Source organism: Mauremys mutica, chromosome 2, assembly GCF_020497125.1.
Source record: "Mauremys mutica isolate MM-2020 ecotype Southern chromosome 2, ASM2049712v1, whole genome shotgun sequence".
In the NCBI taxonomy this organism is placed as follows: Eukaryota; Metazoa; Chordata; order Testudines; family Geoemydidae; genus Mauremys; species Mauremys mutica.
Window position 1 is genome coordinate 131,264,339 of NC_059073.1, and position 27,040 is coordinate 131,291,378.

Below are 27,040 nucleotides of genomic sequence, written 5' to 3' on the forward strand. Positions count from 1 at the left end.
CTGTTGTGCGTCCATGCGCTGACTGGCACAGCGATGCTCTGAGGTGGTCCTGTGCACAGCACTCACCCCCCCAGACTGCAGGGCCTCCTGCCTGGCCCCTTTAAGTCTTGTGGTGTCTTAAATTAGCTGAACTGCTCCCGAGGCCACCAGGGGGGCAATGGTTTTGTATCTGATCAGATGCTGTGAGCCCTCCTCCAGGTCAATCACATATTCCCTGAAGAGGAAAGAGAGACAGGTTCAGATGGAAGGGCTCAGGCTGAGAGGAGAGAGGTGCTGCATTCTCCTGGGGCTCCTGCTTACTTTTCAGGGTTGCAGCGGCAACGTGACCAGATTAGGCAAGGAGGAGTGCTGCTCCATCCAGCCCACCCATCCACCGCTGGACAGGCAACTCACAGAGACACCCCCTGCACTCTCCGTGGCGGGAAGTTGAGCCGAGTACAGTCAGGGTGGCATTTCTAAGGCATGCATGTATCAGTGCACAGAAAAGCAATAGGCCACTTACCTCTGCTCATCAGTCTCTGGCTCCACCAATATGTTTTCCTGCCTCTCCTGCACCCTCAGGAATACAAAGGAGTCCAGGTTGGGTTTGGGAACTGCAAGGAAAATGACACACTCAGAGCCCTGACCCCTGGCTCAAGTGATTGAGCACAGGGCACTTTGTGCTGCACAAGCCACTCCTGTGAACAGTCTCTGCTCCTCTCCAGGACCTTCACGAGGAGCTGGGATGCTCATGAGGACACAGTGCAATGCTGGTCAATAGCACCAGCAATGGGGGCATCACAGGCGACTGGCCAACCCCAAATGCACCAGCCAACACATACTTGAGACGGCAGGAAAGTCAGAACACAGATACCAGTGTGAATAGCCTGGTGACCCCCTTGTCTCTACCCAGAGGGCGATTCTAGGAGAGGGCCATGTGAACATATCCAGACCACCTAAAGGGCCAGCAGCGTGGAGAGGGCCGTGCTCGGACACCTGCTTCTTCCAAGTACTCGCCGGAGCTCTAGTGCTTACACTGCTTGCTCTCTAGGACTTCAGGTTACTCCAGGGCTCATCCAGGATGTGGCCCCAGGGAGCCTCTGCTAGAATTCTATTGCCTGTGCTGCAGCCGGGCTTCCCTTACCCAGTCTCAGGAGATCCACTTTCTGCAGGTTGGGAGGCATGTGTTTCAGGGCCATGTTTTTCAGGTAGGTTTCTGTGTTCGCTATGTACCTGAAACAAACAGCCCTTATTGTCAGTCAGATCACGGTAAAAGCTGCTGGGCCAGAACTGTCTCCAGGTGCCAGCAAAACATGCTGAACCCACGAGCACGATGGGAACACAGCAGCAGCGGCTTGGTCTGGAGGAGCAGAAGCTGAAATTAAGGCTTCGCTGCTCCAGCAGAACAGCGCACGCAAATCCTTCAGTGCCCAAGGGCACAGCCTATCTCCATGGGAAGGTGACACAAAAGGCAGTGAGGGCTCTTCCCACAGGCAGGATTGCGAACTTCCCACAGGCAGCAGAGGGAACTTTTCTGGCATAGTTTAGGGTGGCTGAAGTGAGACCTCCTGGGCCAATGGCATGCCACAAACTGCCAGCAGAGGGCCACATAGAGACGGGAGAGGAAGCTGTGCAGCAGGATGAGGCTCCTGTCATGAATCTGAAATGCACATGGAGGGAGGCAAGTGGTCAGACACCATGACAGATGGAGGCTGAGCAGGGATCTTTTTTCAACCCCTTCCCAGACTGTCAGGAGCACTCAGGGCCAAGCCTCTAGCTTCACTGCAGGCCCAACAGAGAGTGAGGGACTTGTTAGCTGGTCACTAAGGGACAAGGTTTTCCAACCAAGATGCCACGGCCAAGTTTGCCAAGGGAGGATCTACACATGTGAAGCATAGGCTCAAAAGGAGAGTCGGAGTGCATACAACCCCAGTTCTCCAGGCCTTGATCTAGCCTGCAGAGTAGACCTGGCTCACCCCGCTGCCCAGCCTCCTTCCACACCTACTCACTCTTTAGCAAAGGCAAACTCCTCTGGAGAGAGGACGGAAGGCTCTCCTTCTGCTCGAGACTTCTCCTTCTCCAGGATATGGGGGAAAAACTTCTCGATCTGCCAGGGGAAGAAAAACCCCAAAGAAGTGTCAGCAGGGATCCGTCATAGGCAGCTCCCAGCATTCTCCCTCTCCGAATTCAGGCTTCGATAGCCAGAGGGAATCTGTCACTGGAGATTGGTGAGGTGCAGAGGTGGCGCATCTGCTCTGGGATTAGTTCCTGACCCGTGCAGGGCTGTCTGTGCCTGAGAGGCGGGATGGCAATGGAGTTTCCAGGAGGAATATGGCACTTGGCTGACCCTCCATAGGGTAATAAACATGCTCACCGCAGCACTGTGACACCCCCCGCCACCCAAGTCCCTGTGATACTCAGAACAAGATGCTGCGCTTGACACCAATGAGGACTGGATTCCCCAGGTGAACCTTGGTCACTCTAACCAAACATGTCAAGGGACCGTAACTCAGAGCCCTGGGCCAAAGCCATATGCTTTCGGTGTGGCCAGAATGCTGTGCTTCCAGCCACTCTCCTGAGAGTCACGTTCCCATGGCACAGCACAGCAGAGTGTTACCTTCACAAGCCTGCAGCGCAAGTAGCTGCTGAGGACGTAGCGGATCCTCTCAATCTCCATGCGGTGGATGCTGACCTTCAGGTCTCCATGCTTGGCTCGTTTCAGATTTGACTCCTGCAGAAGGGGCACATAGGGGAATATCAGACTGTTCAAACACTCAACACCTAAAGACAGAGAGGCCAATGGCCACAGACAGAGCCCCAGGAAAGAGCCAGATTGCAGCTGCCTCTTGCAGACAGAGCACCTGTACCACGAATGCAGGTTACCACTCCTCCCTACCACGTGGGAACCAACATGTGGGACAGCTCCTTGGAGAAGGAAATCCAAGAACCAGGTGCCAGATTTTGCAGCATATATGATTTGGGCAGGTAATGGTCAAGACTGCAGATGGTTGATTCTGTCATCCAGGCAACTGCAAGGCTGTCTGGCACAGGAGATTTACACTACCTCTGTAGCAAACAACTGCATAAAGAACCAGGAACTGGCTAGCAGCACTGCCCCCATCACCAGTCCACCCTGGCGAACAAGCTGCAGGCCAGGATGAACAGCAATCATGCTGAAGGCCCTGAGGAATAGCAGATGGGCAACAACAGCAGTTGATGCCAGTATTAAACTCTGTGACTAACAGCAACACGCCAGGAGCATGGGGGCTCTTGCTGCTCTTAGTACATAAGCATGAACCATCACTGCTTATGCTGAGCATGCAAGTTAATCACAAAGATGCTCAGAACTACATCCACCCCCTGTGGGGGACACTGGAGAGGAGCACTGGCTGGAGCTTAGGCACTGGACCCCAGGGCATGGAGTTTAGCAATGACAGTATGAACCTGCTCAGCCATTCCCAAACCCTGACCCCACCTGTGTCCCCAGACACGCACCATGTGGTCCAGCTGCTCCATGACACATTCCACAATTTCAGACTTGCTCTCCAGCAGCTCTGGGGCAAACTTCTCATTCAGCCAGGCCTGACAGCATAGTAGGACAGTGAGTCATAAACCGGCCTAACACTGAGCCCCCCTGATCTGACCCACCAGGGCCTGCTCCCCTCCTAGAATCAAACCCTGGAGTCCTGGCTCCCATCCCCCGCTGCTCTGACCCACTAGCCCCCACTCCCAGCCCAGAGCTGGGCAGAGAACCCAGGAGTCCTGGCTCCCAGCGCCCCCCTGCTTTAACCACCAGCCCCCACTCCCCTCCTAGCGCCAGGGAGAGAACTCAGGAGTCCTGGTTCTCAGCCCCCCTGCTCTAACCACCAGCCCCCGCTCCCCACCCAGAGCCAGGGAGAGAACCCAGGAGTCCTGGCTCCCATCCCCCACTGCTCTCACCCACTAGCCCCCACTCCCAGCCCAGAGCTGGGCAGAGAACCCAGGAGTCCTGGCTCCCAGCGCCCCCCTGCTTTAACCACCAGCCCCCACTCCCCTCCTAGCACCAGGGAGAGAACCCAGGAGTCCTGGTTCTCAGCCCCCCTGCTCTAACCACCAGCCCCCGCTCCCCACCCAGAGCCAGGGAGAGAACCCAGGAGTCCTGGCTCCCATCCCCCACTGCTCTCACCCACTAGCCCCCACTCCCAGCCCAGAGCTGGGCAGAGAACCCAGGAGTCCTGGCTCTCAGCGCCCCCCTGCTTTAACCACCAGCCCCCACTCCCCTCCTAGTGCCAGGGAGAGAACCCAGGAGTCCTGGCTCCCAGTCCCCCCTGCTCTAACCACCAGCCCCCGCTCCCCACCCAGAGCCAGGGAGAGAACCCAGGAGTCCTGGCTCCCATCCCCCACTGCTCTCACCCACTAGCCCCCACTCCCAGCCCAGAGCTGGGCAGAGAACCCAGGAGTCCTGGCTCCCAGCGCCCCCCTGCTTTAACCACCAGCCCCCACTCCCCTCCTAGTGCCAGGGAGAGAACCCAGGAGTCCTGGCTCCCAGTCCCCCCTGCTCTAACCACCCAGCCCCCGCTCCCAGACCAGAGCCGGGGAGAGAACCCAGGAGTCCGGGCTCCCCGGGGACTCAGGCGTCCGGCCCCGCCCACCTGCTCCAGGCTGCGGAGGAGCTGGGCGGGGGTCAGCACCAGCTCCTCGCTGCTCCCGTCCGAGTCCAGCTCGCGCAGCTCCGGCCCCTGCGCCATCCCAGCCCGGATCTCCCGCCAATCGCGGGCGCGCGGTGACGTCAGCGCGCTCCGCCCGGCGGCCGGCGCTCCCCCGCCACCTCCTCCTCCCCCGCCCCCGCGGCGGCTTAAAGGGGCCGCGACGCCCGGCCAGAGCCCCCGGGGCTCCGAGCCACGTCCCTCCCCCCCCCCCCCCGGATCCACGCGCAGGGCGGGGCAGCCCTTCGGACGGACGGACGGATCCAGGGACCGGCCCAGGCAGGGATGGGTGAGGGATGGTGGCTCCATGAGGGACGGAGCAATTCCTGGACGGACGGACCGACGGACCTTGGTCCTGACTGGGTTGTGCAGGCCCCCGCCCCCCCCAACCCCAGGAGCATCCGCGCCCCCTCCTGGGGTGCAGCCCAGGCCGGCACTAGCCGCCGCCTCCTCCCCCCAGTGTGAACATAATGGCGCTGTGTCCTGGCGACCCCTTAGCAGTCCGGGGCCTCAATGGGGAAACTGGACCCCATCATGCGAGGCACTGCACCCACACGCACGGTCACGGGTATTGTGAGAGGGTGTGGGGCCCAGCCCCCTTGTGGTGGGTGACTGCACAGGCCTGGTCTACACTATGCATTTAAACCGAATTTAGCAGCGTTAAACCGAATTAACCCTGCACCCGTCCACACAACAAAGCCCTTTATATCGATATAAAGGGCTCTTAAACCCGATTTCTGTACTCCTCCCCAACAAGGGGAGTAGCGCTGAAATCGGTATTGCCATGTCGGATTAGGGCTAGTGTGGCCGCAAATCGACGGTATTGGCCTCCGGGCGGTATCTCACAGTTCACCATTGTGACCGCTCTGGAAAGCCATCTGAACTCGGATGCACTGGCCAGGTAGACAGGAAAAGCCCCGCGAACTTTTGAATTTCATTTCCTGTTTGCTCAGTGTGGAGCTCTGATCAGCACAGGTGGCGATGCAGTCCCAAATCCAAAAAGAGCTCCAGCATGGACCGTACGGGAGATACTGGATCTGATCGCTGTAGGGGGAGACAAATCTGTTCTATCAGAGCTCCCTTACAGAAGACGAAATGCCAAAGCATTTGAAAAAATCTCCAGGCTATGATAAACAGAGGCCACAGCAGGGACTCAGCACAGTGCTGTGTGACAAGTGTAACGGAAAGCCAAAGAATCAAATGGACGCTCATGGAGGGAGGGAGGGGGGACTGAGGACTCCAGCTATCCCACAGCCCCCGAAAAGCATTTGCATTCTTGGCTGAGCTCCCAATGCCTGAAGGGTCAAAAACATTTTCCCGGGTGTTTCAGGGTGTGTGTCGTCAATTTACACCCTTCCCCCCCCCGAAAGAAAAGGGAAAAATCATTTCTCGCCTTTTTTCAATGTCACCCTATGTCTACTGCATGCCGCTGGTAGACGGGGTGCTGCAGCGCTGAACAGCAGCATCCCCTCCCTTCCCCGGTGGCAGATGGTGCAAAATGACTGATATCCGTCCTCATCATCATCCCGTGAGTGCTCCTGGCTGGCCTCCCCAGGTCATTCCCTTCTTTATGTTTTGTCTAAAAATAGAGTCAGTCCTGCCTAGAATATGGGGCAAGTCTACTAGAGAACCAGAGAGCACAGCCGCTCCGGGTCAGAGCCCCAGATATCCCACAGGAATGATGAGCTGCATGCCATTATAGGGGGTGCCTCAGCGAGGCCAGCCAGGAGCACCCATGACAGCAGCAGACGGTACAAAAGGATTGATAACCGTCATCACCAATTTCCAATTGCAGACGGTGATATAGGGCTGGTAACCGTCTATGCTACCTTGCAAAGGCGAATTAATGCTGCTGTGTAGCACTGCAGTACCGTGTCTGTCAGCAGCATCCAGTACACATACGGTGACAGTGACAAAAGGCTAAACGGGCTCCATGGTTGCCATGCTATGGCATCTGCCAGGGCAATCCAGGGAAAAAGGGCGCAAAATGATTGTCTGCCATTGCTTTCACAGAGGAAGGATTGAGTGATGACATTTACCCAGAATCACCCGTGACACTGTTTTTGCCCCATCATGCATTGGGATCTCAACCCAGAATTCCAATGGGCGGAGGAGACTGCGGGAACTATGGGATAGCTACGGGATAGCTACCCACAGTGCAACGCTCCGGAAATCGACGCTAGCTTCGGTACATGGACGCACACCGCCAAATTAATGTGCTTAGTGTGGCCGTGTGCACTCGACTTTATACAATCTGTTTTAAAAAACCGGTTTCTGTAACATCGGATTAATCCCGTAGTGTAGACATACTCACACTCTCACTCTCTCTGACTGAACTATGGGGCTAGTACAGACCTCAGTTCAGACTAACTTCCACAGTTTGCCTTCAGTTATACACAGCTCTGTAGAGTAGTGTGACCAACTAATGTAAGCCTCAGCTCAGCACAAAGCATCAGTCCCAGTTTTATTAGGCCCCAGAGAACTGTAACAAGGGGAATTTTTTTTTTAAAGCAAGGTTCTATGAAACACAACAAGGTAATTTAAGAGTGAAAGGAGATCTAAGAATGTATTGAAAAATATTTTAATTTGTGATCAAAGGGGGAGGATTTATTGATGCAATCAATGAAAAATGGGAGTAGCTACATTGTGCAATAAATGTGCAGAGCATTGTTCATTACTTTAAATTACAGCCTTAGCAGACACCCTGAAAGGGCTGCTAGCCTCGTTGGAACACCACTCTGCCTGCAGAAGTCCCAGCTCCAGGGGTGCCAGGCATAGACTGCAGAACTCAACACCGATGAATCTACTCATGGATCATTCCAAATGGAGCTGGACAGTCAGTACAGAGGCCAAGACTCCTCTGTGTGGGATACAGCCCTCGGATCATCAGTCAATAAGGAGGGCCTCACAGACCATCAAGACTTTGGGTATGTTTTTCTTCACATTGACTAGCATGGAGAAGCATCTCATAAATCAGGAAGAGAAAGATAGAGGGAAAAAAGATACTGAACTGGGGTGGTTTGGTACCACATGATATTGTGATTAAACTAGAATGGTATCAAATTAACATTGCACACATTAAATGGATTAAAAGATGGCTAACTGATAGGTCTCAATGTTATTGTAAATGGGGAATAGTCATTGAGGGGGTATGTTTCCAGTACAGTCCTGCAGTTTTTGGGCCTACACTATTTAACATTTTTATGAATGGCCTGGAAGAAAACATAAAATCATCCCTTATAAAATCTGCAGGTGACACAAATTGGGGGAGTGGTAAATAATGAAGAGGACAGGTCACTGGTTCTGAGCAAGTTTGATTGGTTGGGAAAATAATATGCATTTTAATCTGGCTAAATGTACACGTATCCATCTAGGCACAAAGAATGTAGACCATACTTACAGGATGGCCGACTATATCTAGGGAAGCAGGGACTCTGAAAAAGATTTGGGAGTCATGGTGGATAATCAGCTGAACATGAGCTGCCAGCATGATGCTGTGAGCAATAGAGCTAATGCTATCCTGGGATGCATAAACAGGGGAATCTCAAGAAAGAATAGAGAGGTTATTTTTCTCTTTGTTTGGCACTGGTGCAACCACTGCTGGAATACTGTCTCCAGTTCGAGAGTCCACAATTCAAGAAGGGTGTTGATAAACTGGAGACAGTTCAGAGAAGAACACAAGACTGATTAAAGATTAGGAAACATGCCTTGTAGTGATAGATTGAGCTCTTTGAGGCTATTGAGCTTTACAAAGATAAGGTTAGGGGGTGACTAGATTACAGTTTAAGTATCTACATGGAGAACAATTATTTAATAATGGGCTTTTCAATCTGGCAGGGTAAGATTAACACCATCCAGTGACTGGAAGTTGAAGACAAATTCAAACTGGAAATAAGATGTAAAAGGAGAGAGAGTAACAATTGACAAAGGGATTCTCCATCACTGACAATTTTTAAATCATAATTGAGAATAATATCCATAGATCTTCTCTAGGAATTATGATGGGGAAGTTTTCTGACCTCCTGTATAACACAGGTCAGACTAGATGACCACAATGGTCCACTTTGGTCTTGCAGTTTATTAATTTATGTACAGCCTGACCTACAAACTCATGATTCTCTGAAGGGGAGCCAGGACACGCCAGAACCAGTCAGTGGATACACAAGTTGAGCGCCCTAGGAAATGCTGCATTCAGGATCAAGTCTCTCCAGGTTGGTTATGGGCAGGAGGTCACATCCTACTTCTTGATCATTACTGTATTCCTTACAGGGAGGTGCTCAGCTATCGTCTATAAACAACCTTTACTTAACCAAACCAAAAACTATAAACTATTCAGAGAGAAACCTATTCATGTCCTCTTGACTGTTAAAAATCCAATTTATCATTAATTCAGACAATTTTATAATACAGATCCATTTTTTCATTTACTAAGCTCCCTTGCTGTTCCCACTTTTGGGGAACAAACTTCACAAACTTTTGGCTGCTTATCTAAAAGTATGGAGTTGCATCCTACATTTGTAAATACCGTTTAATTGTAAACACTGTCTATAAGATACTGATGTGTGCAGCCTGAGCTACAGTGCGCTCAGACATAGAAACCTCTAGACTGAAACCAACATGGGCTCAACATTAGATGTGATCACTAGTGTTGCTGCTAACATTTTGTTTGTACACAAGCAAAAATCTGATGCTTTAACAGAAAGTAGAAAGCAGGGCTTTGGAGCGGAGCCGGAGCACAGCTCCAAAGCCCTGGTAGAAAGCCCACCCTCTTAATGTGTAACATTCATTAGATTAGTAAGATAGCTGTGTAAGTGTATACATATTTTAATCTTGGTGAGCAGCCATCAGTTTTACTTAAGAAGTTATTATTGGATTCATGTCAGTACCATAAAGTATGACACAGTTTATTTAAGAAAAATTTATTAATCCATTAATATTTCTTCAAAATTATTGCAACAGGTCTGAAAAGGCAAACACACTGTTACAGCTTAGAAAAACAAGTATTTTGTACAGTTAAAATATTACACAAGCCTCCAGGAAAAAAAATCAGTGTCTGAGAAATTAAATCTGGAAGCTTAGATCCAGTATTAGCACCTACAGTATCACAAAGCAGAATGCTCTATCTGTTCTGGACAGTTGTCTTCTTTTGTAAATCCCTTAATTCCTTCCACGGGAAAGGATGATAGCAGAGTCCCTCTGTTTTGAGAGCTAACTTAAGCCAAGGCTAGATAGAGAGCTCACTTTAATAAGGGAGAAGGAGACAACAGAAAATATTACACCAACTTGATTTGTAGGAAGTTTTACTCAGAAGATGTCCAAGGTATTTTAACAGACGTTGCTGAGGAATGTTTATGCATGGGAAATATGACATACTGCACAGCTCTACTCTTCAGCAGTTTGCCAGTGACTAGAGTTAAGAAACTATCTTACACACTATTTAGTACTTTGTCAAATCAAAAATTTCCTATAAATTATATTTATAATAAAACCATAAAGAAAGTTTATTACACTTCACATATTAAACATTAAGGGATAGAGTAGGGATGGTTACATTAATTGGTTCAGCATTCATTTTATTGTGCTTACATAGCTTAATGAAACAAGCAATACACTATCTCCTCCTTACAAATTTAGGACAATGCAGTAACATTAGATTCTCAAGCAGTAGCAAAACACCCAGCAATAATGTTAGCCAATGGTTCTTAGGAATAATTAGAACGTGAAAACAAAAAGCATTTGCATTATAATTCCCAGAGGGCATCAGCTCTGGAAACTTAAAATGCTCTATGCCTTGAGTCACTTGCTGCCAGGCAGAGGCACTCTGTGCAACGGACATATCTACCTGCTTCCCGTTCCCCTCCCCTCCAAGGACTTATTCTGGAGTGAAGATTTTGTTTTTGAAACATACACATGCTCCCAAAGTCAGACTTGTTGCTTTCTGAAGTCTGTTTGCTGTATAGGAAAGCCTGAGTGGCTGTGGAGGAACAGTACTGCTTTCAGGTGGCTGATCTACCAGTTAATTTCAAGTGCAAACGGCTGAACTGCCTTTTCCTTGGAAATTAAGATGATCCCATCACTTAAAGCTTGCCATAAGGACACAAAATGGATGCTGACCAGCCAGAGGTTCACCCCATGTGGAGCAGAAGTCTAGGAAGTTAGTCCTTTTAGTGGATGGCACCATGGATCTGGCAACGGAGAGGAATGATGCTCTGGATGGGAGGTAGGTGAACCTTTTGGTACAGCAAGTCCACCACCTAGCTGGGTGCTAGAAAGCAAGACAGAACAAGTTTAACAACATTAGGGACACTGCATGAACGATGCATGGGACCTTTACATAATGGTGTCTGTTCTCCCAGAAGTACTGCAGCAGGGAGGAGATAGCAGATGTAATGGTTCACAATAAGGGCCTGGGAGCCAGCACTTAGAGTTATATTCCCAGCTGTGCCACTAACTTGGCAAGTGCCTTCACCTGTAGGTCCCCTTCTGCAAGATAGGGCATAATACATCTTGGTGTCTCCCCTGCATCCTCTCCCAATGAGGCCAGCATGCCCACTTCACTGCTTCTTCTACAGTAAGCCTTATGCATGGAACATCCTCCTCGTCTTAATCCATAAAGCCATTCTCCTCTCAGGACCCGCTTCTGCTGTGGCATCTACAATCAGCCACCTAATGATGATTGGGCTGTAAGGCAGCCAGGAGAGTTTAATTTATTTAAGGAACAAAAGATTAAAATGATTTGGAACCGTCACATAGTGAAACAGCTACCTCTGTGGCCACAAGACCACTACCATTACCATGTCATTCCTCCTGTAAGCAGCTGGCTTCCTGAGGAGCCTTGCAAATTATCAGCCACACCAAGTGAGGCTTTACCCCTTGGTTCTGGGCTCCGTTTATTGTCCAAATGACCACAAATGATAATAAAGCTTCCAAGTAGGGCTTCCTATCCTGCCAAGTTTACCACCAGGAGTCTTCCTTCTTCAGGGACTACTGCAGGCCACCATCCCTTTCTGAAGCTTCCCCAGCCATCCACATTCAACAGAGACACTTGTCAGTTTTTACAGTTACCTACTCCCTTCCCAGGTGAGTCTGACAATTGACCAGGGCTGGCTGGCCCCAAGCCTCTGGCCCTTAAAAAGTACACCTCCCCATTTCACTGTAACCCCCTCTGGAGCAGGGGACTGTCTGTCTGCGTTTGTATGGCACCTGGCCCAAAGGGTTCAATTTCATCAGGAGTCTTTGGCTGCCACTGCAATACTGCATGTGTCTCCAGGTGTAAGGAGTGGATGTAAAGTACTTTGGAAGCCAATAAGGATACTAATTATGTAATTCTAAAATTAATGCAAATTAATCCACTTTTCTTAAGTGAACACTGAATATTTTCAGCAGACTTGGTGAGGGACACCCAGATATTTTGGTTGTGCGGAGTGGGACGACCACATTCTGCTAGGGAAGATTACTGAGGCACAAAGAGCAGGTAGGCACTTAACTCCACTTCCTCTTTGTACCTCTGAAAATCTCCCCCAGGGACCTGCAAGAAGATTCAGACACACCAGTCAGAAGTCTCTCACATCATGGTCTTTCCAGGCAAAGTAATCAAAGTTAGAGTTTACTTACAGCTAAAGTATCCAGAGAGTTGGACTATTTAGCGTGTACTGGTAAGAGCTACTGGCAGTTTGCATCTCTGCTCCTAGCATGGGCATGTAAGATGCAAGTTGGTGGCAGTGACAGGCTGGAGGGACTGCACTGATGCAATTTCTCGACATTGTTGAGTAAGCTCAGAGCCTGACTCCCCACCAAACGAATTTTCAATGGAACAGTGAATCAGCAGGCCAGATTCTGATATTAGTAATACTGGTGAGTTACTCTGAATTTACACTGACGTTGCTGAAATCAGAATCTGACTTAGAAAGTGCATCCTATTTTCAGCTGTAGGCATATTCCCTGCTGTTCTAGATTCTCCCACTAAACTGTGTATGTAACCCACATGCACTATTCAGCAGTCAAACAGATTGTCTAGGACACTTTGCAGGCTGCAGGTTGGGGGTGCTGGTGGTTTAAGTTTGGGAAGACAGATACCTAATAAGACCCTTGTTCCATCTTGGGCATGCTCCTGATACATATGCAGCTTCAAAAACAAAGTTGTGCTGAACAAAAATATTTGCAATTCATGAAACTATCCAGAAGTTCCTAATGTAAATCTTTCCCCATTTTAGAAATTTCACAGTTGTTTGAACTTTGATAGAGTAGGCTCTTGTGTGTAATTGCTCAAAACCTACACCACCTAGGAAAAACATTGTTTAGCAATAATAGCTGTGAAATGAGTCATGACAAATGGATTGTGCCAAGTGGATGCAGCTGCAACTGATAAAACAAACTTGTTCCCAATGGCAGAAAACAAAAACCACACAGTATATCAGGCTCCAGAGTGCTAATAACTAGAGCAATAAGTTTGGACATTCTAAATCAGAAGAGTCATCTCTAAGTAACACATTGTTACAAACTACTCCGATATCCCACAGGTTATTGTGCAGCTAAAAGAATATTCAGCCATTTACTTTAGGAAAGTTTTCTGTCATGGCTTGGTGAGCCTCTCAGGGCTTGTCTACACGTACAGCGCTGCAGCAGCACAGCTGCACTGATGCAGTTGTGCTGCTGTAGCGCTTAGTGAAGACGCTGCCTAAGCTGATGGGAGAGCTTCTCCTGTCAGTGTAGATATCCCACCTCCCTAAAAGGCAGGAGCTATGTCAATGGGAGAAGCCCTCCGGTAAAATAGCGCTGTCTACACCAAGAGTTTGGGCCGTATAACTGCATCACTCGGGTGCAGATTTTCTATACCCTGACGTAATTATACCGACATAAGTCTGTAGCGTAGACCAAGCCCTGGGGCTTGTCTCTCTGGTGCTGGCAAAGCACATTAGAGGGGTATGATTTGTAGAGTGCTCTAACATGCTGTGCTCTAACTGCCCCATGTAGACCCTGATGGGGGGGGGGGGGAGACGACTAAAAAATACCCAGACGATGTTAATGCAGACTAGGTATCTTTTAGTTCACACCAGCAGGGTCTCCATGGAGCGATTAGAGCACAGCAGGTTACTTGCATGTGATTTGTAAAGCTCTCTAACATGCTTTATGCACAGTGTAGACAAGCCTGTGAAAAAAATCCCATTTAGAAGAATTGTAGGCACAGGTTAATCAAGAGGCACCCAGCAAAGCAAAGGAGGGAAGAGCATTGGGAGGAATTCAGCTGTACATGTTAGGTAGAATTTGGCTTTTGCTGTGTGATATTCCTACTTGGGCCAGCAGATAAAATACTTTGTGCTGAGACTGAGATTCTTGGGTGGGAGGCACTAAGTGCTTTACGAACATGAAGAGTCACAACCTTGGTTGTAATTAAGAGATAAATGGGGGATCACTTCAACTAGCATTGAAATGCAGTGCCTTTAGTAGTGCACAAGAAGTGAATACTTCATCTAATTGAACCAAAAAGGTAACGCTGATGGAGGTAAAATAACCACACTCTGCTAGGGAATTGGAGTCAGGATACTGGGGTTAATATCTTGACTCCTATGAAAAGTGCAAGAGGAAGCTTTAAGCAGAAGATGGCAGCTCCAGCAACAGAGTCCCTAACCTCAGGCTGTGGTATTGATTCAGTACTGACTATAGGGAGCAAGTGGCACCACAGCACCTACTAAATTGCCAACACTACATCTTGCAGCTCCTGGATTTTTCTTAGATGTCTCCCACCCAAGTACTGACCTGGGTTGACTCTACTACTTAGCTTGAAAGAGCCGATAGCATTCACACACTAGTGTGACTGCAGTGTTAGCATGTTAGACTGAATGGGAGTCCCATATCACCTTATGCAATAAGTAGGAGTCACTCTGAAATCCAGAATAGCCATTTAAACAGTGATTGAATTCATTCATTACATTTTAAACATGATTTTTAAAGTTCTGCACTGTTCAGCAGAATCGGGATCTACTAAACTTCTGAGATAATGATTTTTGATGCAGTACAGCATAAATTAGATTTAAGTTTATGCATGTTTAATTAAAATCTGGTTTTCATCAAGGTTAAATTTGGTGTCATCTGAAGTACATCAGCATTCAGCGGCATACTGCCAAGTATTGGTGTTTTTACAACTTCCGCTGGGATTTCAAAATCTAATCCACACATAAGATATATTTAAAAAGCCTTATGATTACATGCAGTGGTTGGATAAACATTCAGTCTCAGCAGGGGAGAAGACCTGCATCTTCTGAATTTACAGAAGCAGGTTATTGACCTGACATCTAATGCAAAGTTAATATTTACCTTAGACTCCTTAGTTTTATCTTCCACTGCTCAGTCCTCTGTCTTCATAAATGGTAATTTCAATCTGCACAGCATGGCTGTTAAGAAAACATGCTATATAGAAAAATCACGGAGATAAAACAGGCAAGTGAAACAAAAGCAAGGCAGTGAAGCACTTGATCTTTCAGCCTCACATCTGCCATTACAGAGAGGGAATTTTGCTAAATTTCTGAACTATAGTAAGCAAAAATTCTTTGTGGCTTTTGGCTTTGCATTCTGGCCTGTGCTACAACCTGCCTTTAGACAAAAACGTCTGTTTGGAGGCATAAAGACTTTGTAATATTGCAGTAAAGCGGTTAACATTTTTATGAACAGACAGCTTGGTCATTAGGCAAGTTTTTGCTTTGCACTCTTCCACTGTTCAATTATCAAATTACCAAATTAAATCACTATTTACACGTCTGTTTACCAAATGCAAGTCACTTTTCTGTACTTACAGTTCCCCCAAAAATGCACAGCACATCAAGGGTAATGAAATTACACAACTGACAGCTATAAGCTATTTGGGCCACTACTCAGATACTCAAGGAACTGCAATTAATTAGGATGACAACTCACCACACACTATGAACCTATGCATTTCAAAGGGGCTTTGAGTTCAGAATTCTTGACAGATGAAATGTATTACTCATACTTCCTCTTTTATTGCTACAAGATGCCCCCACAACCACCAAGAAAAATGGTAACTAGAATGCTAAGCCATTTGCAGCGAGGTCCAAAGCCTAGAAAAATTGTAGGGAGGACAGCTGTAGCCAAGAGCAAAATCCAGGGGGACAGACCTCATCACTCAGGCAGATTGTGGAGGAGATTTTACCATAGGCACAGTGGGAGCAACAATGCATTGTTTCTAAGCCAAGACCAACATTTAAAACAGTTCTACAGAGCATTTATATTCCATGTTTTATTTCTAGTAGGAAGTCAGCTAGCCTTTCTAAATGGCTAAGTTGCATCTTCCAGAGGTAGCTGAGGTTGAAGGAAGATACTCTGCTTCTGAAAAGCACCTAAGAAAGCTCCAAAGAACAGATTTATCCAATTCATATTTTATTAAAGAGACTTTCTAAACAGAAAGTATTTTTATCCTAATAAAGTTTGAGAGGAACTGCTGAGTATGTTACACATGAGACCTTATAAAACACATACTCCTTGGTGTTTATAACATCACAGAATCATGGGTCCCTGCAGCGTGCAATGCAGCCTCTGTGAGGTAAGATGCACTATTACCGCTCTGAGGACAGAATTCAGAAGAGGATTAAGAAGCCATAAAAAGATACAACTCTTAGTCCTCGCTCGATGGGGTCCGTCAGGAGGAGGCCCTGGGGTGCGTAGATCTTCTCATTCTGTTCCTGAATGAATTTGGCAATTTTCTTAAGAACCTGGTGACGGAACACACAGACTTTACAGTTTTTCCGTTTGAGTTTTCACATCAGTCTTCCTTTAAAAGCCCCATCTACACTACAAATACAACCAAGTCAGGGAAGACCTAGAAACACAGCTCCACTAACACAGCTGGGACTCTAGCCCAGCTACTGCATAGCTAGGCTATTTTTTTTTCTTTTTTGGCAGGAAGTGGGTGGGAAGGATACATGGGTAGTGTCTTGTCTATACCAGCACTGAAACTATATTGCAAGGAGGTCAGGAGACAGCTGTATCGTAACAAGATTCTCTGACAGGGGGACATTTGTATAACAATGTGTCTGTGCTGTAGCCTGGAAAAGAGACCTGTATAGTGCTATGAAAATATGCAGTTTAAATTACTCACAAGCAGTTTGCTTACTATGTGTCATAGTGTGACTCTAAAAGAGAGAAGAGGCCCCCTTCCTTACATGTCAATTTCCCATTAATAATAGAATGCCAAATACAAAGTGCTGATCTTAGCTACTCCAAAAATAACTGTTTTCCCCCTACATGCTTCTTCCACAGATTCAGAGTTCAAGGCCAGAAGGGGCAATTAAATCATCTAGGCAGACCTTTTGTGTATCACAGGCCATTAAATTTCACCCAGTTACCCTTGTATTAAGCCAACAACTTGCGTCTGGCTAAAGTATAACTTCCTGAAAGGCATCACAAGACTTCAAGAGACGGAGACTCCACCACTTCCCATGGTAGTTTGTTCCAGTGGTTGATCATCCTCACTGCTAAGCCTTATTTCTAAATTGAATTTGTCTGGCTTCACCTTCCAGCCAGTGGTTCTTCTTATGCCTTTCTTCACTAGATTAGAGAACCCTTTAGTACCTAGTATTTTCTCCCCAGGAAGACACTTAATACACTAATCAAGTCCCCTCTCAATCTTCTTTTTGACAAGATCAATAGATTAAGCTCTTCAAGTTTCTTACCATAAGGAGTTTTCTCCAACCCCCAAATCATTTTTGCAGCTCTTCTCTATATCTGCTCCGATTTTTCACCATCCCTTTTAAAATGCTGACACTAGACCGGTATGTGGCATTCTAGTTTCAGTCTCACGAGGGCCACATACAAAGGTAAAAAGAAATGACCTCTGTGCTCCTATTCACCACACTCTTCATACAGCCAAGCATCACATTAGCCCTTTTTGTCAGAGCACTGCACTGGGAGCTCATGTTTGGTTGCCTGTCCATTACAATCCCTAAATATTTTTTTCAAGTCACTTCTTTCCAGAATACAATCCCCACTGTGTGTAGGTATGGCCTGCATTCCTTATTCCTAGACAAATTTTTACTACAGTTTAAATGCAAAATTATACATTTTGTTTGAATGGGCCAAGGTTACCAAGCGATTCAGATCAGACTGCCCTGTACTCATTATTTACCACTCCACCAACCTGTGTGTCATCCACAAATTTTATAGGTAGTGTTTTTGCATTTACTTCTAGATCACTGATGAAAATATAGAAAAGCATCAGGCCTTCTTTGCGCCATTTGTTCTACTGCTTCGACTCCTCTAGTCCAACCACCATCTCTTTACTGGATAGCACTCTTCTCCCCCAACCTTCAAAAACTCAGAGGTGCTGTTGCTGTCTCCTAATCCAACAAGTCCTGCTACATTACATGGGGGGGGGGTGACACTTGGATGAGGGAGGGCAGTTTTGAAGAGGTTGAATTCTGCTGGTTGTTGGGTGGGGTGTAAAACTACTATTTTATATTTTGTTCTAACAACTTATGGCAGGAGTACCCAGTGTCTTGGGTATAAGTCCAAATAAAACAAATGTGTCTGCTGATGAACAATGTAGCTACCGCTTTTCCCTGCATGAATGTCACCCTTGTGATGTACCAGTTGTCACCTGTCTGAGCAGCAGGAGTCCCCAGGCCAGCATTCCCTTTAAATGAATCCTTTTGCATGTTAGCACAGAGCACTGCCCTTATCGAAATAATGCCTGGGGCAAGAGCTAACTTGCATTTCTGGCCTGTGCGTAAGCCAAGGCAAACAGACTGCACTAGTTTTATATAGTATAATTTCCAAACACTTTGATCCAAATAGTTCACACACTGATTGTTAAAGTCAAAACAGAAGGGCCATCCATACACTTCTTGCTTCATACAGGTTCAGTCTACTTTGCCCCAGATAGGACCCTGATTAGTAGACTTAATGCAGACACAGGACAGGCTTTTAGACAGATGGTGTTGTTTTTGTCACTTCACTACAGAAATGTTTGGGAAACTGATAGCTTTCAGTGAATTATGTACTTGAAGTTATTTGATAAAAAAATGAACAGAACCCTAAAGCAAGATCAAACCCAGCTTTTGCAGTTGGCTAAGCTCCAACATTACTAGTTCTACCAGTTTTATGGTATTTCCACAACTGCTGAGTCATGCATCTATTTTAAATATTTAAGAGACATTAGAAAGAAAGGTGGGGAAATAAACTAAAAAGGGTTCTAGAACATAAAAATACCAGAGTGGGAACGCTTAGTCTGCATATATACTGGGCCAATAAAAGTTAAAATACTTTCAGAGATATTAGATCTAATAGTCATCAGCAGGGACCCTTAGATAATCTAGTCTGACTTCCTGTCTAACACAGGCTGTAGAATTTCACCCAGTTACCCTTGAACGGAGCCCAATAACTTGTGTTTGACTAAAGCATATCTTCCAGAAAGGCATCTAGATTAGGATCAAACTAAGGAAGTAATTTCATCAAGGACACCTTAATATAAAGCTTTGCATAATGCAACTACTGGAAATTCAGATTATATGTATGTATAAAGCAAAGAGTAACTTGTTTTAAGAGAATAGACTACACACAGTAACAGTAGAAAACCAATACAATCTCTGAAACAGTCTTAGTTGAGTGACTTTTGTATTTTATTAGCAGTGTGAAGTTTCAATTTGGTCTCTCACACACACTGCTCCTTCAGATTTATGGAAGCCTCCCAACATTTCAGTTCAGGAAGCTTTTACAAGGCAGAGTTTTGTTTCTTATCTCTCAATGGGTATGTGTCAGCCTTCTTCAAACACATAATGGAAGCAAGCAAGCCATAAAGATATCCAGCTCAGATCTCCAACTCTCCCATTTCCTGCTCAGTCAAGCCGCAAGAAGTGGAAACTAGAGATGGCCTATCCATCTCCACAATCCATTACTACTTAAGTCTCTTACAAAATGACTGCATGACTGATTTCAAATAAAGAATTCCTGAAATGCATCCATCCATACTCTGCTAAGGGTTACTACTTAGGGACACACTCTAGCTCGGTTTAATCAAATGTAAGTTTTGATGGATGAGCTTTCTGGTGAGCTTTCTGTAATATTACGTATTTAGAAAGCTATACTGATTAAAGAAAATGGCAAGATGATCACATTATGGAAATCAATCTTTTATTTTGAGGGGGTCAAAAAAGTTATTTGTAAAACCAACTAGATATTCAAACAAATTACACAGTATAGTAGTAAGAGCAACAGACACAAAGTTAGAGAGAGTTAGTCACAAGAATTAACCATCTCTTTGCTCTGTTCTCATTAGCATGACCAGGAATGCTATTTTCTCCGATGAGATTTGAAAAGAAAAGTTATCTGCCTTGCCATCCCTGTCCCAATCTAGTTCTCAGTTGTAAAAAGACATTTCAGCTGCTGCAGCCTAAGGTTTAAAAAGTCACTCTTCTTACATCAGATAGGCCAAAGATATCTAGAAAAATAAAATATCACAAACAAGCACAATTTATCACCCAGCTCAGAAGGGATGACAAAAGGTTTCTGTTCATATATAACAGGGGTAGGCAACCTATGGCACGGGTGCCGAAGGTGGCACGTGAGCTGATTTTCAGTGGCACTCACACTGCCCAGGCCCTGGTCACCGGTCCGGGGGTCTTTGCATTTTAATTTAACTTTAAATGAAGCTTCTTAAACATTTTAAAACCCTTATTTACTTTACATACAACAATAGTTTAGTTATATATTGTAGACTTATAGAAAGAGACCTTCTGAAAACATAAAAATGTATTATCGGCACGTGAAACCTTAAATTAGAGTGAATAAATTAAGACTCGGCACAGCACTTCTGAAAAGTTGCTGACCCCTGATATATAATATGCAGCAGTAATCTTGAATAGAATGATTTGGAACATGTTTTTATTTCAAGTCAGCAATATTAAATTATCAGGCTTCTTTAAACTTTCCTTTCATTTAAAGAAGGGATACTGAATGTATTCAGAAACTGACTTGACCATCTACTCACTGGCTTTGTGAACTCAGACTGCATAAAAATAAAATAAAGAGGAACTGCCAATACCAAATTCAGACCACATATGTAAGCATGGATGCATGTGGGTGTGAAAGTATGAATGTTCTTCTAGTTCCTCAAGCCAGTGTGTCAGGGTGTTTAAACAAGAATGAAAATCTTCATTTTTAAAGAGAAGTTATCAAACCACAACATTTTTATAATTTAGAATGATCTAGTCGTTCACCAAAGGACTGGAAGTCAGCAGTTCTGCACAGCACAAAGCAGGTCACTTAAAATCTCTACACTTGGTTTGACCTGTATAATGGGCATAATACTGATTTCACAAGAGGGGAATATGGACTAATCCAATGCTCAATAAAAACTGGATTTTATTTGGAAATATTTTAATGGATTGGGCCCTTAATGAATGTTTATCTGGAGCTTGGAGAATCTCAAATAGAGGGTGTTGTATAAGTGTATGAAAGAGGTAGACTTGGAGTAGTTATACCCCCACCATCATCTACCTTAACATCTCACTTAAATCCAAACACACAGGAAGACAAAGTATAAAAGAAGTAGTGGAAGACAAATAGAGGAAGATGCTGAAAAGTAAGCTAACAGCAGTATAAACACCAGAGGATTTGTGGTGGTGGACAAAAACCAGTGACTAGAGTGTTTAGGGGGAATGAGGAGCCTTCCTTGGGCTACATTAGAGCTGTGGAGCACCTCTCCTCATCCGTAATTTAATCCCATAAGAAATTAACAAACATTCAGTGTAAAACTCTCTAGTGTTTGTCTAATGGATTTTAAAGTTAAACATGATTGGGTTAGGAATGGTTCAACCAACTGGGACACTGGGTGACTGAAAATGTATCTTTGACTTTTCTCCTAAAACTGCACATTATCTTTGTATGGTTATAGTTTATTCAAGCAGCAGGATGATCTCTTCACACATCTGGAACATGACATTTTATTTCTTTGCTACTCTGCAACCAGCGACTCAAGTTGGCATTTATTCCCTGCGTATATACTTGCAACTCTCCGATATAAGTGAAAGGAGAACAGACCAGGATTTTTCAGGAAGCTAGGCTAGCAGGTGAAAGCTTATTCTGTATTTGTACTACAGTGATGAACTATACTGTTATAAGAGAAAACCTTATACACAAAGTTAAAAAGCAAAACACTTCTGTTGACAGATTATAACTTTCATACACAACATTGTGAGTTTCGTTTGCTTTAAGTTTATTGCATGAAATGTAACAGGCTCACCTTTTCATAATGTGTCTCCATACACAAAAAGATAGTGTAGGCAGTCAGACAGGCCAGACATCCTTCAAGATAAGATTGGCCCCCAAGCTTCTCAGCTTCTGCATAAAGGTTATTTAGAGTTTGAACTGTCTCTTCAAACTGCTGCCTATCAATCTGAAAAAGAGACTGAATTTAACAAGATTGACCAGCAAATTTCTCATTCAGAACTCACTGATCCCCAATACAGAGATCTAGCTTCTGTGCTAGAACAGTCCATTAACCAGCAATGTCACCTCCAGACAGTTTCAAACACAACATGGAGAGCAAAGGTTTTGTTTAGGTACTGAATGACTTCCATAAATTGTAGCATTTGGTTAAATAGCAACTAAGTGATCTAAAGTTATTAGATCAAATGTGTATTTCCACATTATTTATTTATTTAGTGTGTGCATAGTCATCTAGCCAAGCGATGGCATCTTCAGTGGTGTGATGCAGGTCTTCTAGGCCACTGTTGAACCTAGTCAGCAGGCATTCTTTGACAATGTGCTTCATCGTCCGTGTCTCATTTACAGCCCTTGTTTAAACTGCATTATGTGTAAGTTGTTAGGTTCAAAGTACAACCTAGTTGAAAACTGCTGATCTAGAGGGGAAGGTCCTCTAGATTTCAAAAATAAATTCTTCACTGAAGGCCTTGACTATTTTGCATTACTATGGTAGAGTTGATCAACCAAGTTATTAATAAAATTAACATGGAAAAAACAAGGTGATTAGTGTTCCCTACAGGGCAGGAGAGAAGGAAACAGCACCCATAGTGACATTTACCAGCTATAGAAGACAAGAGCAATTGGCAAGGAGGGGTTATTTTGTAGCTTAATAAAACATTACAATTGACAGTAACAAAATGAAAGTACTTGAGAGGTTACTTGTGAGGCCACTGACCTGCAGGCTCAGCAGAATAGCCCCCCCATGAGAGAGCTCTGTGATAGACATAACTGCACAATACATGCTTTCTTTTTCACTGGCATAACAGATGTAGTTTGTGTTATTGTTGCAAGGGACACCTTTCCTCAGGATTACAGAAATCGTAATTATCAGTGTTTCATAAATGATGTGAATGAGCATTTTAAGTATATTGCTATGTCTAGATTTTCACATCAAAATCAAATGTCTTCTAATAATGATCAATGAACAAAAAAAAGAGCAGCTGACAAGAAATAAGAATTTATACAAATGAACAGAATTTCTACTTCTTTATCAAAAATAAAGATTATAGTCCACAGGAGAGTTGGGTGCACAAGGGATGTGGGATCTAGCCCTTAGCTTGCATTAAGATAAATGCATGGGCTTTAATGCACTGCTTCTTATTCAGTGTTTCAACCATTCCCGATATGCGCAAAGTCAGTATTTATTATAAAGACTTTACAGTGTCTAGAGTAAGAGATTGAGACTTAGGTAGGTTTAGTTGCTTTAATCAGACTTATAATGAAAGGACTCCTCCCACACTGAGATGACTCCAAGAACACTCACCTCTGATTCTAATTATGCATGTTTCAGAATGTTTGGTATGAACTATAGGTTTATTGAACATGCTGTGTTTTAAAGACTGAACAGCAAATGAAAGGTGGCAGAGTGATAGCCAGATAAAGTTTCCATCCCTTCCATAGTCTGATATTCAGAGTTGAAAGCAGACAAATGCAGACACAAACCACTTCTATATAAAGCAAGTTACGAAAGCTGGAAGGATCAGTTTACTAATATTTAAAACATATTAGATTTTATACTAGAACTTCATGTATAAATATCTTCCCCATAGTCAGAGCTCCCACACTCACAACCACTCTTTAAGAGCTGTATTGATTTACCTCCTAAAGGCTGCTAGTCTGGACAGGACTGTAGAGTTTTCACCTATTTTATCCAGCTTGTGAGGTGCCATTCTCACCCTTGCTACTATTCAGTTTCTTCTGTTAGTGACCAGCTACATTCCCAACACAAATCATGACACCGGAAGGCCTTCCTGAAAGGCACTGCTACGGATTGCTCCCTTATAGCCCTGTCCACACCCTTTTACTCAGTGACAAAGTATCACTTCACCGCTGCAATTACCTCATCAGCACAAGCCACTAGGCTGGCAAGAAAACATTCGTTACTATGTCTACATCTTTCTGACAATTTTCTAATAATTAACACTGAATGCACCCAAGATGACATTGTGCGTTCCCATACTTTGTGCATGAGAAACACACAGTCTGCACTGTACAACAATCTAAGCACTCCTGCTATGGATTTGTTTGTATCTGAGCAAAAAGCTCTCCCCTAAAATCAAAGATAGAAATTATAGAAAGTAACTGCTATAAAGTAATGGTATCCAATAGAAAACAATGAATGATCCATTTCAGTTTATACTAAGAGCAAGAATAACTGGGCTGTGCATTAAAGCAGAGATACCTGTACCATGTAATGTAAAAGTCAAATCACAAACAAAAAAAACAAATAACTGGCTCTTACCTAGAGCTTTGCCTTCATAGATCTCAAAGCACCTCACTGAGGTGATAAGTACCATTAGCCCCATTTTGCATACAGGGAAGTGAAAGAGGAACCAATCAATATTTTTGTTCAAACATATTAAAAAAATACTAATCAGGAAACTACCGCTGTGACAGCCAGACACATAGGTTAGGCCACAGCAAATGCAGCTCCCTAACAGTAAATTTAAGAAGTCAGATTATTAATGTGGGTTGGAAGACAGGCTCCATTTTTATCTGTGGTTAGTTTGGTACTATTTAAACCATAGTCCTAGTAACTGAAAATAAAAGACAGAATGCAGCTTTCAACCACTTTGATAATCTCATTTCCCATGGTGTCAAGTTTCTTCTAAGCAGAGGCCTTGGTTGAGGAAGTATTGGCAAAGTTTAATCTCTGAGACAGAGACAAAGCAGCGCCATCCACTGAACAAAGGCAGTTTAAGATTAACTATTAAAATTCATTTTTAATATATGGTTTCCAATTTAATACTCCATTACTCTTCTAGAGTGCGTCATTCAAGGACCCTAAAATCTTTAGCAAAACAATTAAAGGGAGAATCCATTTTGCCTGGATCTAAAAAAAAAAAATCTATTCTGATTACTTGAATCAAGCAAGGTCACTGAAAGAGAGCAGAGCAAAAGATATTTCCTTCTACTTTACCAGTTAGTTCACTTTAGAAAATGTTGTAAAACTACAAAAATTGGCAGTAGATCTCAGGTATGGTATTATACTAGAGACTACTTTTAACTCTTATAAAATTGGTTAGATTTCAAGCTGGTAGTGTCCCTTTAAGACTCAACCACTCTGAGTTAGGTAGGTACAGCTTTTACAGATTTAGGAACTGAGGCACAGAGAGTAAAGTGACTTGTCAAAGATTACACAGTAAACCAGTCACTGATGTAGAAAAATAATAATAATAATAATAATAAAAAATCAATCAGTCTTGACTCCCTGTCATCTACTCTACCTATCACCCCAGAGCTAACAACTCAAACTGATAAAAAAAATTGTGCACAGGGTAGTTTGTATAAGCATGTAGGAAGCTGTCACCTTAGTTATTGGGAAAACACCACATACATGGTTGGCTGTAAATAATAAAGGACTCATTCTGAGCACATCCTATCACATCCTCTTCTTCGGGCACAGGAAGCAGGGAGGAATGTATAGCACCTACGCTCTCTGGTCACCCATGTGCAGCTAGCTCAGGCCTTTCTTGATCCTATCCTTAACACAATCCCTGATAAGTTAAAACAAAACTTTTACCCTGTTCTCCAGCTCCAGGGGAAACTTGGTCTGGAACTGGCACCTGGTGCCACTACTGTAGTCTCGCTGGACAAAAACTTTACCAGAAACAGGTGCCTGCTGCGGCCGCATCGCACAGCTGGAACTGGCTGTTCTGTGAGAAGAAACAAAGGGTCCAACACATTACATGATCACCACCAGAGTAACCCTAAAATTCAGCAGTACACCAAGCTGCCCCCCGGACCTACAGCCCCTCCACAGGGATGAGTTTCCAGGCAGAGTTTGTCCTACCCTCAGCAGAGCAGCTGTTTTATTGTCAGTTTCAATGAGAGTGTTGAAATCTCCCTCATTCAAAGTATCAGCTTGAAAATGACCGGAAACTCACCCCCTGCCCTGCCTGGTTATCCCATCCCCGCAGCCCACCGGAGAAACCCGCCTCCCTTCCATTCTGGAACAAAAACCGCCAGGAACCCATTTCCTCTGCAGGTCCCCTGCCCACTCACACTCCCCCCAAACTCCAACCCCCCACCCGGGTCCCTCAGCTCCTCCCCCGTCCCAAACTCCAACCCCCCCACCCGGGTCCCTCAGCCCCTCCCCCGTCCCAAACTCCAACCCCCCCACCCGGGTCCCTCAGCCCCTCCCCCGTCCCAAACTCCAACCCCCCACCCGGGTCCCACAGCTCCTCCCCCGTCCCAAACTCCAACACCCCCACCCGGGTCCCTCAGCCCCTCCCCCGTCCCAAACTCCAACCCCCCCACCCGGGTCCCTCAGCCCCTCCCCCGTCCCAAACTCCAACCCCCCCACCCGGGTCCCTCAGCCCCTCCCCCGTCCCAAACTCCAACCCCCCCCACCCGGGTCCCTCAGCCCCTCCCCCGTCCCAAACTCCAACCCCCCACCCGGGTCCCTCTGCCCCTCACCCGTCCCAAACTCCACCCCCCCCCCACCCGGGTCCCTCAGCCCCTCCCCCGTCCCAAACTCCAACCCCCCACCCGACGCCCCAATCGCTGCCCCCCGAACTCCGGCCCAAGGGGCCCCCACCCTTACAGACAAAGCCAGGCCCCCTGCTCCCTCCAGTCCGACTCCAGCGGCCGTCGCGCGCATTCACTTACGACTGCCGTAAAAGCACCACCCCAGCTTCCCTGAGAGCCGTATGGCAGGAGCCCTGCGCATGCGCCGCTTCCATGAGGTGTGCGGTTGGGCTGTTGTACGCATGTGCCAGCCCCATGCGCCGGGAATGCGATTCTGCGCATGCGTCACTCTTCTGTTCAGGGGCTTGTAGCCTGTCATGGGCCCGCAGACTCCCTGTGGCGCCTCAGGTCCCGCCAGGCGGCACAGCTCCCCCGCGCCGTGGCACAGCCCACGTACACGGCCCCCCATGGCA

General features: G+C 45.6%; 2 protein-coding genes and 1 long non-coding RNA gene across 5 annotated transcripts; 1 reads left to right on the forward strand and 2 right to left on the reverse strand.

Annotated features, from left to right (window-relative positions):
* Positions 1–74: 74 nt before the first annotated feature.
* GINS4 (GINS complex subunit 4) lies at positions 75–4,758 on the reverse strand. Its single transcript, XM_045006983.1, has 7 exons — positions 4,611–4,758; positions 3,475–3,561; positions 2,597–2,710; positions 1,989–2,086; positions 1,124–1,212; positions 503–593; positions 75–214 (listed from the first exon to the last, which is right to left on the reverse strand). Exons 1-7 carry the CDS (start codon positions 4,704–4,706, stop codon positions 118–120), a joined length of 672 nt encoding a protein of 223 aa, XP_044862918.1. The 5' UTR covers positions 4,707–4,758; the 3' UTR covers positions 75–117.
* Positions 4,759–4,828: 70 nt separating this feature from the next.
* Positions 4,829–22,463, forward strand: LOC123364061. The gene is made up of 4 exons (XR_006576981.1): positions 4,829–4,953; positions 7,355–7,591; positions 8,790–8,875; positions 21,568–22,463. It is a non-coding gene; the product is annotated as an uncharacterized LOC123364061 (long non-coding RNA).
* Positions 9,564–26,894, reverse strand: GOLGA7 (golgin A7). 3 transcript variants are annotated; one of them, XM_045005814.1, is made up of 6 exons: positions 26,769–26,894; positions 25,681–25,813; positions 21,916–22,068; positions 16,289–16,390; positions 14,979–15,042; positions 9,564–10,929 (listed from the first exon to the last, which is right to left on the reverse strand). In XM_045005814.1, the coding sequence occupies exons 1-5, from the start codon at positions 26,882–26,884 to the stop codon at positions 14,995–14,997; spliced, it is 552 nt and encodes a 183-aa protein (XP_044861749.1). In that variant the 5' UTR covers positions 26,885–26,894; the 3' UTR covers positions 9,564–10,929; positions 14,979–14,994. The 3 variants fall into 3 exon arrangements, with proteins under 3 accessions (XP_044861749.1, XP_044861750.1, XP_044861751.1); XM_045005815.1 differs by having other exon boundaries at positions 26,765–26,891; XM_045005816.1 differs by having other exon boundaries at positions 26,704–26,801.
* Positions 26,895–27,040: the final 146 nt, after the last annotated feature.